We start from the raw sequence: 18086 nt of genomic DNA on the forward strand, positions 1-18086 counted from the left end.
ATGATGATCACTCCTGCAGCACCAACAAGCTGTTAATAGTCTTGCATTACTCACCCTTGATGGTGGACTCTGAGTCATCTGTGGACGTGCAGCTGCAGGTATGTGTGACCTGCCCTGTACGTTACGATTCGAAACCAACATCACTTTGTTCACAGTACTTGTAGCAGCACTTATGTGCTGAGAGATTTGCTTCGTATTGTCACTGGTGGCAATGAACGCCTGGGGTATCGCTATGGCCTTACTCAAGATTGGGGTCTCTACAGTCAAAAGTTTGCGAAGTATGGTTTCATGGCCAATGCCAAGTACGAAAAATTCTCTCAGCATGTGCTCCAAATGTCCTTCAAATTCGCAATGTCCTGCAAGGCATCTTCGCTCACGACATAACTCGCCACTTCCTGGCCTTCAGGCCTTTTGTAGGTATAGAACCGGTACCTCACCATCAGAATGCTTTCCTTCGGGTTCCAATGCTCTCGGACCAGTGTGCACAAATCATCATACAGTTTCTCCATGGGTTTCACTGGAGTGAACAGGTTCTTCATGAGGCCATACATTGGTGCCCCACAGACGATGAAGAGGATCGCCATTCATGTGTCAGCGCTCTCTTCCCCATCTAGCTCATTGGCCACGAAGTATTGGTCAAGTCGCTCCACAAAAGTTTCCCAATCACCTCCCTCCGAAAATTTCTCCAGGATGCCCACTGTTCTCTGCATCTTTGGGTTCAATATCTGTATCTCGACGCCAGTTGTTGTGTATGGAGAAAGAGTCAGACTGAACACTGTGAGCTCAAAGTAATGTGTGACCGTAGTCTTTTATTGCAGGTCTCCAGACTGCCTCTCCAACTTGTGAAGCCTCCTTAAATATCTGTGCTCTCAAGGGATTAAAGGATCCTTGGGACTCCAGGGGATGAGCCCTCTTGTGGCTGTACAGAGTAAATATAAGTCCACATATATAACAAACCCACGGCCTCCTTCCTGTTTGGTTTCCATGGGCATACTGGGACTTCGTGTCCAGCACGTTTGCAGGCTAGGAGATGGAATTATGCCCTTCTCTTCCTCCTTTTGAATAGACTAATGAAGCTACAGATGGGAGCTTCAAACATTCTGATTCAAGTTGCATTCATACTGTAACTGCAGTGTCAGTTGGTAGCCTATGTTTTCCAATCATAACACAGATTGCAGCCTATCTATTGTAAGGTATTACTGTCAGCATTATGGTTGAAAAGCTGCAACTGTGGTGTGAATGCAACAGGATTTGGGTTTGGATGAGAAATTGCAACAAATCATTTAAGTATAGATTTTCTGGAATCAGGTAACTGCACAAAGAGGAATACAAAAATGTGCTGCAGTTCTCCACCTCCTGATCTGCAATCACTAATTGTAAACACTCCTTTCTTCAATTCCACAAACAATCCAAAAAATGTTTAAAACCATAGCCATGAAAAATGGTTGGTGCTGTAGTCAGGGTTAGCATACATAGTAAACATCAGCATTTCACATTGACGGGCAGTGTTTCTCTACTGGTATCTGCTTATCAGCGCTTGCGGACAAAATTCAGATGAATTTAAACTTCTCACGAACAACCCAGAATAATGCATGGCAAAACAAGATCAGCTGGCTCCCATAATCAGGAATGAATCTGAAGCAGCCGGCAGTAAGGAAGCTCAAATATTTATAAAGTTTTTTTTTCTGCTCTATGGTACAACAGTATATAAGAACATAAGAAATAGGATCAGGAGTAGGTCATTCAATAAGATCATGGCTGATCCAATCATGGACTCAGCTCCACTTCCTTGCCCGCTCCCCATAACCCCTTATCCCCTTATCGTTTAAGAAACTATCTATTTCTGTCTTAAATTTATTCAATGTCCCAGCTTCCACAGCAAATTCCACAGATTTACAACCCTCTGAGAGAAGAAATTTCTCCTCATCTCTGTTTTAAATGGGTGGCCCCTTATTCTAAGTTCATGCCCTCTAGTTCTCGTCTCCCCCATCAGTGGAAACATCCTCTCTGCATCCACCTTGTCAAGCCCCCTCATAATCTTATACGTTTTGATAAGATCACCTCTCATTCTTCTGAATTCCAATGAGTAGAGGCCCAACCTACTCAACCTTTCCTCATAAGTCAACCCCCTCATCTCTGGAATCAACCTAGTGAACCTTCTCTGAACTGCCTCCAAAGCAAGTATATCCTTTCGTAAATATGGAAACCAAAACTGCACGCAGTATTCCAGGTGTGGCCTCACCAATACCCTGTATAGCTGTAGCAAGACTTCCCTGCTTTTATACTCCATCCCCTTTGCAATAAAGGACAAGATTCCATTAACCTTCCTGATCACTTGCTGTACCTACATACTCCAGGTCCCGCTGTACTGCAGCACTTTGCAATCTTTTTCCATTTAAATGATAATTTGCTCTTTGGTTTTCTCTGCCAAAGTGCATGACCTCACACCTTCCATCGTTATACTCCATCTGCCAAATTTTTGCCCACTCACTTAGCCTGTCTATGTCCTTTTGCAGATTTATTGTGTCCTCCTCGCGTATTGCTTTTCCTCCCATCTTTGTATCATCAGCTAACTTGGCTACGTTACACTCAATCCCTTCTTCCAAGTCGTTAATATAGATTGTAAATAGTTGGGGTCCCAGCACTGATCCCTGCGGCACCCCACTAGTTACTCTAACCAGAGAATGAACTATTTATTCCGACTCTCTGTTTTCTGTTAGTTAACCAATTCTCTATGCATGCTAATATATTACCCCAACCCCATGAACTTTTATCTTGTGCAATAACCTTTTATGTGGCACCTTGCCAAATGCCTTCTGGAAGTCCAAATACACCACATCTACTGGTTCCCCTTTATCCACCCTGTTCGTTACATCCTCAAAGAATTCTAGCAAATTTTTCAAACATGACTTCCCCTTCATAAATCCATGCTGACTCTGCCTGACCGAATTTTGCTTTTCCAAATGTCCTGCTACTGCTTCTTTAATAATGGACTCCAACATTTTCCCAACCACAGATGTTAAGCTAACTGGTCTATAGTTTCCTGCTTTTTGTCTGCCTCCTTTTTTAAATAGGGGTGTTACATTTGCAGTTTTCCAATCTGCTGGGATCTCCCGGGAATCCAGGGAATTTTGGTAAATTACAACTAATGCATCCACTATCCCTGCCGCTACCTCTCTTAAGACCCTAGGATGCAAGCCATCAGGTCCAGGGGATTTATCTGCCTTTAGTCCCATTATCTTACTGAGGACCACCTCCTTAGTGATTTTGATTGTGTTAAGTTCCTCCCCCCCCTATAGCCCCTTGACTATCCACTGTTGAAATATTGTTAGTGTCCCCTACCGTAAAGACTGATACAAAATATTTGTTCATAGTTTCTGCCATCTCCATGTTCCCCATTACTAATTCCCCGGTCTCGGCCTCTAAGGGACCAACATTTACTTTAGCCACTCTTTTCCTTTTTATATACCTATAGAAATGTTACTAACTGTTTTTATATTTCGTGCTAGTTTACTTTCATAGTCTATCTTCCCTTTCTTAATCATTTTTTTAGTCATTCTTTGCTGGCTTTTAAAAGCTTCCCAATCTTCTGTCCTCCCACTAGTTTTGGCCATTTTTTATGCCTTTGTTTTTAATTGGATACAGTACCTTTATTTCTTTAGTTAGCCACGGATAGCTATCTTTTCTCTTACACCCTTTCCTCCTCACTGGAACATATTTTTCTTGAAAGTTGTGAAATATCTCCTTAAATGTACACCACTGTTCGTCAACTGTACTACAATTTAATCTATTTCCCATGAAGCGGAGTAAGAAAAGTAGGTACCCGTGCAATTGTTTTCGGGTTAGGTAAGTGCAAAAAATAGGATACCTGGCGCTGGTCCTCCCAGTTTAAACTTACTGCCATAAATTGGATTATGCAATCTGCCAGCATCTATGTTGGCAGGACCTCAGAATTTAAAATAAAAGCGTGTGTCACGCAACCTGCCTCATTTTCCTCATCTCCACTTGGCAGAGGCCCAAATTGAACTGCATCCTCATATAGTAACACTAACAGGCCTCTGAAAAAGGGCGATTTCTCAACTTGATTCACTCAATTTAGTTCCAGCTTCAGCCTTACTTGCCATATAAATAACGGCCCAGATTTTGCGGTCAGTGGCGAAGGAACAGCGCTCGTCATTCAACTCAAAAAAAGCTGCTCACAAAGCCTCACCATTATTACTACTGCAAGTTCTGGGCCATTAATATACATGATTATCCCATGTGTTCCAACTGGACTCTACTTTGGACTGCTGATATGGGAAGTATTGAGACTACCCCTGCAGAATTATCCAGCCAGTGTTTAAATGAGCTCTGCCTCCTGCCTGGAAAATAGCACTGAAATAGCATGAAACTGCATCCCTTTTACAGATATAATTTAAGATCTGAGGCATTTCAAGTGCTGTCCTGGCTGGAATGAGAGAGATTATAACAACAACAACCACAACTTGTATTTATATAGTGCCCTCAATGTCGTGAAACATCTCAAGGCGCTTCACAGGAGTATTATGAGACAAGAAATTTGACACCGAGCCACATAAGGAGAAATTAGGGCAGGCTTGGTCAAAGAGGCAGGTTTTAAGGAGCGTATTGAAGGAGGAAAGCGAGGTTGAGAGGTGGAGAGGTTTAGGCAGGGAATTACAGAGCATAGGACCTAGGCAAAAGAAGGCATGGCCACCAATGGTTGAGCGATTAATATCAGGGATGCTCAAGAGGGCAGAATTAGAGGAGCATAGATATCTCAGGGGGTTGTGAGGCTGGAGGAGATTAGAGAGATAGGGAGGGGTGAGGTCATGGAAGGATTTGAAAACAAGGATAAGAATTTTGAAATCGAGGTGTTGCTTAACCTGGAGCCAATGTAGGTCAGCAAGCACAGGGGTGATGGGTGAGCGCGACTTGGTATGAGTTAGAACACAGGCAGCTGAGTTTTGGATGACCTCTAGTTTACATAGGGTAGAACTTGGGAGGCCAGCCAGGAGTGGGTTGGAATAGTCAAGTCTAGAGTTATCAAAGACATGGATGAGGGCTTCAGCAGCGGATGAGCTGAGGCAAGGGCGGAGATGGGCGATGTTACGAGGTGGAAATAGGCGGTCTTAGTTATGCTGTGGTTATGTGGTCGAAAGCTCAGTTCAGAGTCAAATATGACACCAAGTTAGTGAACAGTGTAGTTCAGCCTCAGACAGAAATTGGGGAGAGGGATGGTGTTAGTGGCTAGGGAACGGAGTTTGTGGCAGGTCCCGAAAACAATGGCTTCAGTCTTCCCAATATTCAATTTGAGAACATTTCTGCTCATCGGACAAGCAGTCTGACAATTTAGAGACCGTGGAGGAGTCGAGAGAAGTGGTGGTGAGGTTGAACTGGTGTCATCAGCGTACACGTGGAAACTGATGCTGTGTTTTAATCATCAAGGGGCAACATATAGATGAGAAATAAGAGGGGGCCAAGGACAGATCCTTAGGGGACACCTGAGGTAATGATGCGGGAAAGGGAAGAGAAGGCACTGCAGGTGATTCTCTGCCTACGATTAGATAGATAAGAATGGAACCAGGCGAGTGCAGTCCCAACCAGTGGGCTGACGGTGGAGAGGCGTTGGAGAAGGATAGAGTGGTCCACCATGTCAAAGGCTGCAGACAAGTTAAGAAGGGTGAGGAGAGATAGTTTTCCTTTGTCACAGTCACAAAGGATGTCATTTGTGACTTTGATGAGAGCCGTTTCTGTACTGTGACAGGCGTGGAAACTGGATTGGAGGGATTCAATCATGGAATTGCGGGAAAGATGGGCACGGATTTGGGAGGCAACAACACTTTGGACAGGATAGGGAGGTTGGAGATGGGGCAGTAGTTTGCAAGGGCGGAGGGGTCTAGCAACTGTGGGCAATTGTGGAGGATATGAAACTGATTTCCCATTGATGTAAAGACCAAACATTAGCATTTTCCACCTTAGCACTTTTTTTTTCCATATTTACAAATTTAACTTTACCACTTGTTTTCTGTTTCGAAGAGGATACCTTCGCTCTCAAACAGAACCTTCCAAACATGGTGTTGAATTTATACTCATTCGAGACTCATCCTGAGAAATGTTTTCCTCCACAGAATTTCCTTGATTTTCATTTGAACTCACTCTAACTTCAGGCTCTTTGTTTTCCTGACTCGAACTCAGACTTTCATTCTGATTCTCTCCTGGATTTGTTTCCAGTACATTGGATGTAGGATTTGCTACTGGTGTATCAAAACTATCTGATGAGTCATAAATAATTGAATCATTCCCACCTTCAACTCCTTCCATGTCTATAGGTAAAATATGATCAATATGAACAAACCTAACCTGTCCATTATCAAACATCTTTCACAAATATGTGCGAGGACCACATATCTTCACCACTCTTCCTAGTAACCATTTTACCCATTTATGCCGATGGTTTTTCACTCTCACCTTCTGGTTTAATTTCACACGTCTCTCTTTTACTCTACCTTTTTCATGATTCTCTTTCTGTCTTAATTGTGTCTCTTCTACGGACTGTGCCAAATTTGGTTTTAACAACGAGAATCTGGTTCGTGGCTGTCATTTGAGAAACAACTCTGCTGGTGTTCTACCAGTTCTACCAGTAGTTGTGCGAGGAGTATTATGATATGTAATCAAAAAATTAGCCACGTTGTGATCCAATGACAACTGTCATTTCCTTGGTTTTGGATCTAACATTTGTTTTATGAGGGCACGTTTTACAATTTGTACAGTGTGCTCTGCTGCTCCATTCGAAGGGATGGTATGGTGGAACCTTGGTATATTTCACACCATTTTTGCTCGTGAATCGTGCAAATTCGTCTGAACTAAATTGTGGTCCATTATCTGAAACAATTTCTTTAGGGAGGCCAAATGAGGAAAATAATCTTCGTAAAATGTCCAATGTTTTACTTGTTATTTTCCACATTGGAAACACCTCAAGCCACTTTGAATGGCTATCAATCACAATGAACAATTGTTGTCCTTCTAACTCAGTAAAATCAATATGTAGCCTTTGCCACGCACTGGGAAGCCATTTCCATGCCTATAATAGTACTGATGGTGGTTGCTTGCTTACCGATTGACATGTCGTACACTGATTCACGATGTACTCTATATCTTTATCAAGACCTGGCCACCATAAATAACTGCGTGCAAAACTCTTGGTCAAGCACATTCCCAGGTGCTGGTCATGGAGGTCTTCTAATAATTTGGCTTTGAATTTATTTGGTATAACCACTCTTTCACCCCACATGATACAATCTTTATCGACTGATAATTCATTCCTTCGAATGAAGAATGGATGAATATCTTTGTCTGTTACATGGTTTAGCCATCCATTTGCAATATAATCATATACCTTTGACATCACTGGGTCACGTTTGGTTGCTCCACCAATCTCTTCAGCTGTGACTGGCAGGTCATCAATGTATGAAAAATAAAACACTTCTTCCCTATCAGGTGTAACTTGTGATGGGGAAGGCAATCTAGACATTGCATCAGCATTACTGTGATCAGCTGATCATCTGTATTCAATATCATATGTATATGCTGACAAAATCAAAGCCCATCTCTGCATTCGGGCTGCAGCTAATGTTGGAACTGGGGACTTTGGATGGAGAATTGCTGTTAGGGGCTTATGGTACATAACAATGGTAAACTTACAACCATACAAGTATTTGTGAAACTTCTTGACCCCAAAAATTAATGCCAAAGCTTCCCTTTCAAGTTTGCAGATGACACTAAGCTGGGTGGCAGTGTGAGCTGTGAGGAGGATGCTAAAAGGCTGCAGGGTGACTTGGACAGGTTAGGTGAGTGGGCAAACACATGGCAGATGCAGTATGATGTGGATAAATGTGAGGTTATCCACTTTGGTGGCAAAAACACGAAGGCAGAATATTATCTGAATGGCGGCAGATTAGGAGAAGGGGAGGTGCAGCGAGACCTGGATGTCATGGTACATCAGTCATTGAAAGTTGGCATGCAGGTACAGCAGGCGGTGAAGAAGGCAAATGGTATGTTGGCCTTCATAGCTAGGCGATTTGAGTATAGGAGCAGGGAGGTCTTACTGCAGTTGTACAGGGCCTTAGTGAGGGCTCACCTGGAATATTGTGTTCAATTTTGGTCTTCTAATCTGAGGAAGGATGTTCTTGCTTTTGAGGGAGTGCAGCGAAGGTTCACCAGACTGATTCCTGGGATGGCAGGACTGACATATGAGGAGAGACTGGATCGACTGAGCCTGTATTCACTGGAGTTTAGAAGGATGAGAGGAGATCTCATAGAAACATATCAAATTCTGACGGGACTGGGTAGGTTAGATGCAGGAAGAATGTTCCCGATGTTGGGGAAGTCCAGAACCAAGGGACATAGTCTAAGGATAAAGGGTAAGCCATTTAGGACTGAGATGAGGAGAAACTTCTTCACTCAGAGAATTCCCTACCGCAGAGAGTTCATTGGATATATTCAAGAGAAAGTTAGATATGGCCCTTATGGCTAAAGGGATCAAGGGGTATGGCGAGAAAGCAGGAAAGGGGTACTAATGTGAATGATCAGCCATGATCTTATTAAATGGTGGTGCAGGCTCGAAGGGCTGAATGGCCTACTCCTGCACCTATTTTCTATGTTTCTATGTTTCAATTTGCGCATAATTACTCTCACTGGCACTGAGAGTGCGTGAAGCAAAAGCAATTGGTCTCCCCTCCCCGCTACGTGATACATGAGCGATCATTGCCCCAACTCCATACGGAGATGCATCACATGCTAGCTTAATCTCCTTAGATATGTCATAGTGAACTAACATGGTGCTCTCTACCAATTTGTTTTTACATTCCTTGAATGCTGTATTGCATTCTTTTGACCACTTCAATGGACCTGTTTTTTCAAGTGTTCATTCAGTGGATGTAAGACTGTAGCCAAATTTGTTAGGAACTTCCCATATTAGTTCAAAAGACCCAAGAATGAACGAAGTTCAGTGACATTCCTGGAAGTGGGTGCATTTCTGATTGCATCCAGCTTTCCCATGGTTGGATATAAACCATCTTTGTCTACTCTGTACCCTAAGTACTCCACTGAGTTTTAAAATAACTCACACTTACGAGCAGACACTCGTACTCTGTGCTTCTCTAGCCATTTGAGGATTTCATTCAATATGTTATTATGAATTTGCCTATTTGGTGCTGAAATTAGTATGTCATCTAAATAACATACTACCCCTTCAATATCTTGCAAAATCTGGTTCATTACCCCTTAGAATATGGCAGGGGTGGAAGACACTCCAAACGGTAGCCTATTAAATTAATATAGGCCTAGATGAGTATTTATAGTCAAACATGACTTGGACTCCTCATCTAATTCAAGCTGTAAGTAGGCATTCGTAAGATCCAGTTTTGAGAAGATCTGACCACCTGTCAGTGTTGTGAAAAAATCTTTTATATTCGACAATGTATTGGGGAGATTACCCTCTAGAACCTGGTTTACGGTTACTTTATAATCACCAAACAATCTTACCTTACCATCGGACTTAGGTAACACAACAATGTGTGTAGCCCAATTACATTGATCTATCTTACAAATAATGTTCTCAGTCTCTAGTCTTTTGAGTTCTTGCTCAACTTTCTCCTTGAGTGCATATGGTACGGAACGTGGCTTGTAGTAAACCGATCTAGCATCCTTCTGTACCCTGGCACTCGCCTTGAAGCCTTGGATCGGACTGCCAGTTTCACAGAACACCTTCGGATACTTCTTGATGACGTCATCTGTTGATGCAAATCTTGCATCCACACGGAAAATCTCACTCCAATCCAACTTCAGTGATCTCAACCAATTTCTCCCTGGTAAGGCAGGCTTGACTCCTTTCACGACTATTAGAGGCAAGTTTTGAAATTGATCCTTATATTTCACCAGTACGGTGATACGACCGACCACAGGAATTTTCTCTCCCGAGTAGCCTCGCAGCTCTATCTTAGATTTCTCCAGTTGGAAATCACGCAATTTGTAGCGGTATAGCGACCCCGGTACTACACTCATGGATGCACCCGTGTCGATTTCCATTGGTATCTTGACTCCTGCAACATCTATTGGATTTTTATACTTTTCGAATTGCTGTCCATTAACCTCGTGCTCCTGATGATGTGTAACTCTAACATCTCCTCGTCCTGTTGTTGCTCTTCCATGCTATGTAGTCTCTGGGGATTTCTACTCATAGCTTTGAAAGCTGGTTTACCTTTCAGTCGACATGCCTTCGCAAGATGCCCAGTCTTTCTGCAGAAGAAACACTCTGCCTTTACATATGGACAACTTTGAGAAATGTGTTGTCCCAGTTACCTATAGCACGACTTCGATGCTCTGTTAGAATTTCCAGTTTCTGAGACTTTGGGCCCCCACCGCCTTTTATTTTGAACTTGCAGGTGATTCACCTCGGTTGGCTGACGACCATAATTTTTATGAAATTCTCAGGAATATTGATCACCATGCCCAACAACCTTGCTGTCTGACAAGCAATCTCAAAAGTCAAGTCATCCGTCATCAATAACTTCCTTCTGAGCGCATCACTTTTCACCCCACAAACAAAATGATCCCGCAATGCTCGGTTTTGAAAATTTCCGAAATTACAGTGAATAAGTAGCTTTTTTAATGTTACAATGTAATCACTGATACCTTCATCAGACTTTTGATTTCATATACCAAAACAATTGCTTTCAGCAATTCCTAACAGCTTGGGGTTGTAGTGCTGCTCCAGCTTCTTTAAAATCTCTTTAAGTGTTGTGTCCTTTGGCTCGTCAGTCACAAGCAGATTTACAAGGGTTTCATACAATGCTGGACCTGCCTCCGATAAGAAGATTGCTCTCTTCCATTCCAATATCACCTGATTCTGGATTGCATTTTCTGGAACTTTGATTATGTTATTTGCAGTGAAATACATTTCTAGCTGATCCACATATGCTTTAAAACGTGTTTATATTCACCCAAATGTCCCATTACACCTGCGGCTGCTGCCATTTTAAATTCTAGCTGTTCACACAGTGTGCTGTATTTTACCTCGGATTTTGTAGCTTTTTCCAAAGACAGTGAAGCTTCCAAAGTCTCTCTGTCGGCTGGCTGAATCCTTCACCAACAAAATTTCAGCTTTAAATCATCAAAAAAATCCCATCTCGCCACCAAATGTGATATATTCACAGAGCACAGCACACACAACTTTCTAACATGGCAGGCTGCTCACATGGAAGCCTCCGGAACATGCCTGGTTCTGTTTAGTTATTAACTCTGTAGTTGCAGTACACAATACATCCACATCCACAGTGTGGAGCTACAAACATTACAAGCTTACAGACATTACACCCTCTAAGTCACGCGCCATCCTGACTTGGAAATATGTCACCATTCCTTTATCGTTACTGGGTCAAAAACTTGCAACTCCCTCCCTAACAGCATTGTGGGAGCACCTTCACCACAAGGACTGCAGTAGTTCAAGGCAACAGCTCGCCACCACCTTCTCAAGGGCAATTAGGGATGGGCAATAAATGCTGGCCTTGTCAGTGATGCCCACATCCCAGGAACGAATAAAAAAAACTGTCATTTATGGAAAGGTTACATTTCACATATGGTTTTCCAAAAGTGCAAATATTTTGAAACTCAAGTCTCAGTCTTTTGTGAGACGAAACTAGCGAAAGCTGCCAGTTGCAACAAAGAAACCCATGAAATATTTGCAACAGGAATTCACTAACTTATGAGAATACAACTAGAGGTATATATATTGTACATAAGGAGATTCAATATATAGCAAAATGTTCGCAAATTCAAATTTATTTCCATCTTAATGGGTGTGGTTTTTAGTCTTTGCCGATATATGGAAATATAAGGGAGGCTGTGATCATTTTCTTCATTTGGTGTAACAGAACCCCATTACACTAAGATTAGAGATTTGCAAAATATCATACTCTTGTGCAGATGTTGAACAGTATTCAACTGAATATATTAATGGCCAAAAAGTATCTATTGGCCTGTAATTTGCAGTCAGCGGTGAAGCCAAGGAACTTGCGCTGACCTCATAGAAAGCTGCCCACAAAGATTACATTATCTCTGTGGTGAGACGTTTACCTTTCTCGACATGCAATTGATTGTAGCGCAGTGTAATGGGAATCCCCAGTGTAGAGCTGCAGTGATGTCAAAAGGCTGTCTAAGTAGCCAACCACATTGAAGAATTCTCACCGACAGCAAACCAGGAAATAAAATAGCACTGTTTAAAAATTTTACAGAGATTGAAATAAAGATCGGGACATACACACAGGGTTAAGCTAGAAGCTGAAATATCATATGAACAAACTTTTTTTTTTAAAGAAAAAAATTATTATTTTCAAATTATAGTAATTTTTATCATAATGGAGAAACTTGATATTCCACCAATATAAAATTAGTATTTCAGAGTCAAAGTGGTTGTTTATCAGTCAACACTCTGTTAAAACCCCAGTCACACCTATTCCAACAGGCTTAACATATAATGGGGTATTTCTCAGCAATATTAGCTCAAGTTTTCATCAGTTCCACTGATTTCATTGATTTTATGGACTGCCGGCTATGGGGGTAGAGATGGAGGTCTACAGCACAGCCTATGTCGGAGCACTGAATAACTGACTGCAACATCAGGATTTCCGCCTTTAGATGCGCATGAGCTACATCCTGGAGTTATGGTCAGTTTCAGAGGGGTAATGATGGCGAACACTGGTAGTTCGTTGTTATTATCCATCACAAAATCCGGCCCATTCTACTTAACCTATCTGGTTCCAATTTAAAGCAACTGAAATTTTAACATGCTTTTTTCGGTACTCTAGCCTTGAGTCACTTTGGTTTTCTAAATATAAAACATAATGCACAGTGTGATTTTTTGAAATTGTGCAAAAATGATTCTTATCCAGGAATCTTGCTATTGTTTTTCATCAAATGTGTTTAAATTCTGCAATTTTTTCAGAATCTGAAAAATAACACAGAAAGTGCTTTGTAAATAAGATTTTGCAACTTTCTAATCCTGTCCGGTTAGACCTTTTAAATGTATAGCTTCTCTTTAATCAATGGAAAACAATTCTGATGTTAGTGAAATATCCTGATAGAATTAAAGGGTTACAACGACATCTACAAAGGTAAACATTACTTACGTCGCCAGTTCTAATAAAAGTAGGGAGATTATTGTTAGCATCCATGACATTAATCTGCACTGTTCCAGTACTGCTGAGGCTTTTCTTGCCATTGTCTTTTGCTTTAACAATAAGGGTGTAAGATTGAACCTTCTAAAACAGAAAAGATATACACATGAAACAAAATATATTTTGCATTTAGAACAGTAGACATGTGAAAATGACTTTTGAAAGCTATAGAACAATCAAGAGACAAGAAGAAAACTACAAATCCAGAAAATTCGAAGGAAACCAGAACATTTCTGATAAAGGATCCCAAACAAAATGTCTTTTTTTGGATACTGTGTGATCTGCTGTTTGTCTCCTATATTTTCTGATCTTCTTTCACTGAGGAGGTTTTGAGCATGTCAGAAACCATGAAAAGGGGAAGGGTTTCTGATAAGTTCATGGAAACTGTCAAAATAAGTTGTGAGAAGATTTGGTGGACTGGAGGCTGAAGTTCAGTGATAAAAATGAGTTTTAAATTTGCCTGAAGGTGAAACCATCATTCAGCAAGTACTTTTTTTCTTATAATACTGTAGAAATTTCTAACCACTCAGTATATGCTGCAGCTTGGAACACTGTAAGTTAGCAATAATTACATCTATTGAATAAAAATTGAGCACTGAGTATTGTACCAGAGACAGTTTATAGATTTGTTTTAATCAAGTTTAATAGGTCACAGAAATGTTAGACTATAAATGGGAGGTTTCCACACTAACACTATAATCATACTTAAGCAGATGTGTGATTTGTTCAACACCACTTCCTGCAGAAAGTTCCAGAAGTGGCATGGGCAAGCCGGGAGCCAGCAGAAGAGCTGCTGAAGAATTTTCCACTGCACTCTGCTCAAGTTACGCCAGGGAGCTGAGGTAACTACAGGAGAATTTCCTGTCTGATATCTTTAGGAACATAGAATCATATAGCACAAAAAAAAGCCATATGGCTCATTGTGGCTGTGCAGGCTAGTTGAAAGAGCTTCCAATTAGTCCCATTCCTCTGCCTTTTCCCGATAGCCGTGCAAATGTTTTTCTTTTCAAGTATATATCCAAATCCCTTTTGAAAGTATTAAATCAGCTTCCACCAGCCTTTCAAGCCGTGTAACCCAACTCGCTGCATAATAAAATTCTCCTCATCTCCCGTCTGTATCATTTGCAATTATTTTAATTATTGATTTACCAACCTTTATGTCCTCAAATAGCGCAAGAATATGCAATTAAAGCCCACATGTTCTTAAAATTACATTCCATAACGCAGAATTTATTAAAAAGGAATAAAGCTAATGAATTATTTGAAAACCTCACTGAACTGTGACTATTTGTACAAACGATTTTCTCGTCCTTCTGCGCCTGCGTCCTCTGGACTGTACCCCCCACCCGAAACTGGAAGTGGGGCTCTGAACCGGATGTGGGGCCCCACAATAGGCCACGTTAATTCTGACCACATTGCCCAACTGAACCGCCGAGCCCCGCCCCAAGCCCCCGCCGAGCCCGGAGCCCCCCGTCGAGCCCCCCACCAAACCTGGAGCCCCCCGCCGAGCCCGGAGCCCCCGCTGAGCCCCGCCCCAAGCCCCCGCCAAGCCCGGAGCCCCCGGCCTAGCCCGGAGCCCCCCGCCGAGCCGAGACCCCCACCAAGCCCCCCCTGAGCCCGGAGCCCCCGCCGAGCCCGGAGCCCCCCGCCGAGCCCAGAGACCCCCACCGAGCCCCCCCTGAGCCCGGAGCCCCCCGCCGAGCCCAGATCCCCCCGTCGAGCCCCCACCGAGCCCAGAGCCCCCCCCCCGCTGAGCCCCCCACCGAGCCCGGAGCCCCTCGCCGAGCCCGGAGTCTCCATCCAAGCCCTGAGCCACAAAGAGGCAGTGCTGGCGGGGCGGGCGGCAGGCAGCGGTGGTGGGGAGAAGAGAGAGGGAGAGAGAGAGAACCTGGGGGAGGGGGGGTGGGGGAGAGAGCCTGGGCGGGTACAGAGAGAAAGTCTAGTGGGGGGGGGCGGGGGGGAGATTAAGAAAGAGCTGGGGGGCGGGGGGGGGGGGGAGAAGAGAGAGAGAGAGGGGGAGAGAGCCTGAGGGGGAAGAGAGAGAGAGAGAGCCTGGGGTGGTGGGGTGGGGGTGGGGGCGGGGGAGGCGAAGAAGAGTGAGGCACGGTGGGGAGAGAGAGAGAGAGAGAGAGATACACATGGGGGGCAGCGGGGAAGAGAGAGACACCTGTGGAGTGGATTGGAGGGGAGAGAGGGAACTCAGGGAAGACGGATCACGTTCTTCCAGCCCCCTTTACACCCACACCCGATTTCTCGGAAAGCTCGGTGCATGTGTGACAAAGGACATCGTTGGAGTGGATGAAATCTGGTAGTCATGATACTGTCACTATTCACTTCATACCCAATAAACCTGTTAACAATCAGCACTCAAGGTTACCTCCAAGAAGCTTAATTTCTGCCTTTTTATTCAAATACATCTTTTGCCTTTAACAACTCTGGAATCTTTATAAAGCTCGTCTGTCTAAGACATGATTACTAGTCCCTATCTGGGAAGGCTCTTCAAGCATCTTGCTCCTACTCCCAGATAGAATACAAGAAAGAGGTTATTGTCGGATCGACAAATCGTCTCCAACTTTTCTCCATTGAAACTTTTCTTGTCTTCCTCTATTTTATTAATACTATTATGGTTAGTGCTCCTTTGAAATTTCTTCTCCTATTTCTTCTAAACTGCGAATATGTTTTACACCCTTCTCCCTCTTGCATCCTCCCTATGTTGAAATCAAGATGAATCTCCTTTTTCCATGTGTAATTCCTAACCCCGCTCAGTCATTTCTTCCTCACACAATCTTCAAGTTTTTAAAACCCATGCTGGGTGCCTCTGATTTACTGCATCTCTTTCTAAAGTCCTGTACTAGCATTTACATACTTCACTTTGCTTTCACAATTTTAAAAGCTGTCATTTTCTTATATGCATTTTTAAAATATTGGCATACCTCTGCATCCATGCATCCTGTAAAATTTATTGCTCCAGTTTCGTTATTGATATGAAACTGATTGCCAATTTCCGAGGGCTTTTGAGAAATCAACATGTACGAAATAAGTGAGTTGTGATTGTTTTTCTCATCTGCATCTGTGGCAGTAACTCTGAAAAATTCTTTACCTAAACAGCACAATACATTTTATGAAACAAATGCTTGTATAATATTTGGTCATATTTCTCATTAACAGCACTGCTCTATGTTACTTTGAGCATTACAGTAACATCTTAATTTGATGTCTCTATTATTCTATTATACACCCTTGAAACCTCATTGCAATAAACTTACATTGCTAAAAACAACTGCTGATTATTCTAGGCTTTCAGACTGTCCAAATACCGTCAGACTCCGTTGGATATAAATGAGATATGGTGCACAAGGGACAAGTCTGATCTTAATGTTCACAAGATAGATTTCGATGAAGAAGGCCTTTCAGGCTAACTGATCTCATCCTTCCACAATTACTAGACCCATTATCTTCCCATGACAGCATCGAGCTGTTTCTCAAATGAATCAAGTGTCCTAGTTTCTACAAGCCTCCTGGCAACACATCCAACTCTTGATTACACTCTGTATAAATAAATAAACCTCTTCTTCACAATCCTGGACATGTGCGTTACTGTTGTAATGATCTGGCAGTATTTTGCAGTGCTTATTGTGCCTGTCCCATTCAGCTTTTTATACACAGCTGAAGTCTTTACATTTATAACACTGAAATCAATGCAAAAATATTTAAAATAGATAGTGCAAGTACATTGGTAAGGACATTGCAACTTTTATAATTTGTGACATCGGTTTTGACAGTTCATTAAGGAGCTATAGGGAGGGAGGAACTTAAAACAATCACTATCACTAAAGAAATACTCGCTAAAATAATGGGACTAAAGATGGACCTAGGGTCCTAAAAGAAGTGGCTGCAGAGATAGTGGATGCATTGGTTGTAATCTATCAAAATTCCCTGGATTCTGGGGAGGTCCCAGTGGATTGGAAAACTGCAAATGTAACGCCACTATTTAAAAAAAGAGGCAGACAGAAAGCAGGAAACTATAGACCAGTTAGCCTAACATCCATCATTGGGAAAATGCTGGAGTCCATTATTAAGGAAGCAGTAGCAGGACATTTGGAAAAGCATAATACAGTCAAGCAGAGTCAGCATGGTTTTATGAAAGGGAAATCATGTTTGACAAATTTGCTGGAGTTCTTTGAAGATGTAACGAGGAGGGTGGATAAGGGGGATGTCATGTATTTGGATTTCCAGAAGGCATTCGCTAAGGTGTCACATAAAAGGTTACTGCACAAGGTAACAGCTCACGGGGTTGGGGGTAATATATTAGCATGGATAGCGGATTGGCTAACTAACAGAAAACAGAGAGTTGGGATAAATGGATCATTTACCAGCTGGCAAACAGTAACTGGTGGGGTGCCACATGGATCGGTACTGGGGCCTCAACTATTTACAATCTATATTAATGACTTGGATGAAGGGATCGAATGCAATGTAGCCAAATTTGCTGATGATACAAAGATGGGTAGAAAAGCAAGTAGTGAGGAGGACACAAAGAGTCTGTAAAGGGATATAGACAGACTAAGTGAGTGGGCAAACATTTGGAAGATGGCGTATTATGTGGGAAAATGTGAGGTTTTCCACTTTGGCAGGAAAAATTTTAAAACAAATTATTATTTAAATGGAGATAAATTGCAAGATGCTGCAGTACAGAGGGACCTGGGGGTTCTTGTGCATGAAACACAAAAGTTAGTATGTAGGTACAGCAAGTAATCAGGAAGACAAATGGAATGTTTGCCTTTATTGCAAGGGGGATAGAGTATAAAAGCAGAGAAATCCTGCTACAACTGTACAGGGTATTGGTGAGGCCAC

General features: G+C 42.4%; 1 protein-coding gene across 1 annotated transcript in view; it reads right to left on the minus strand.

Moving 5' to 3' along the window:
- The window catches only part of LOC139276876 (cadherin-like protein 26), a 108554-nt gene that overhangs the window by 65368 nt on the left and 25100 nt on the right, over positions 1 to 18086 (minus strand). The window contains exons 5-6 of the mRNA XM_070894874.1: positions 16166 to 16332; positions 13185 to 13316 (exon numbers count right to left, since the gene is read on the minus strand). Of these exons, the coding sequence (XP_070750975.1) occupies positions 13185 to 13316; positions 16166 to 16332 (299 nt within the window). The remainder of the gene's footprint in view (positions 1 to 13184; positions 13317 to 16165; positions 16333 to 18086) is intronic.

Source organism: Pristiophorus japonicus, chromosome 12, assembly GCF_044704955.1.
Source record: "Pristiophorus japonicus isolate sPriJap1 chromosome 12, sPriJap1.hap1, whole genome shotgun sequence".
In the NCBI taxonomy this organism is placed as follows: domain Eukaryota; kingdom Metazoa; phylum Chordata; class Chondrichthyes; family Pristiophoridae; genus Pristiophorus; species Pristiophorus japonicus.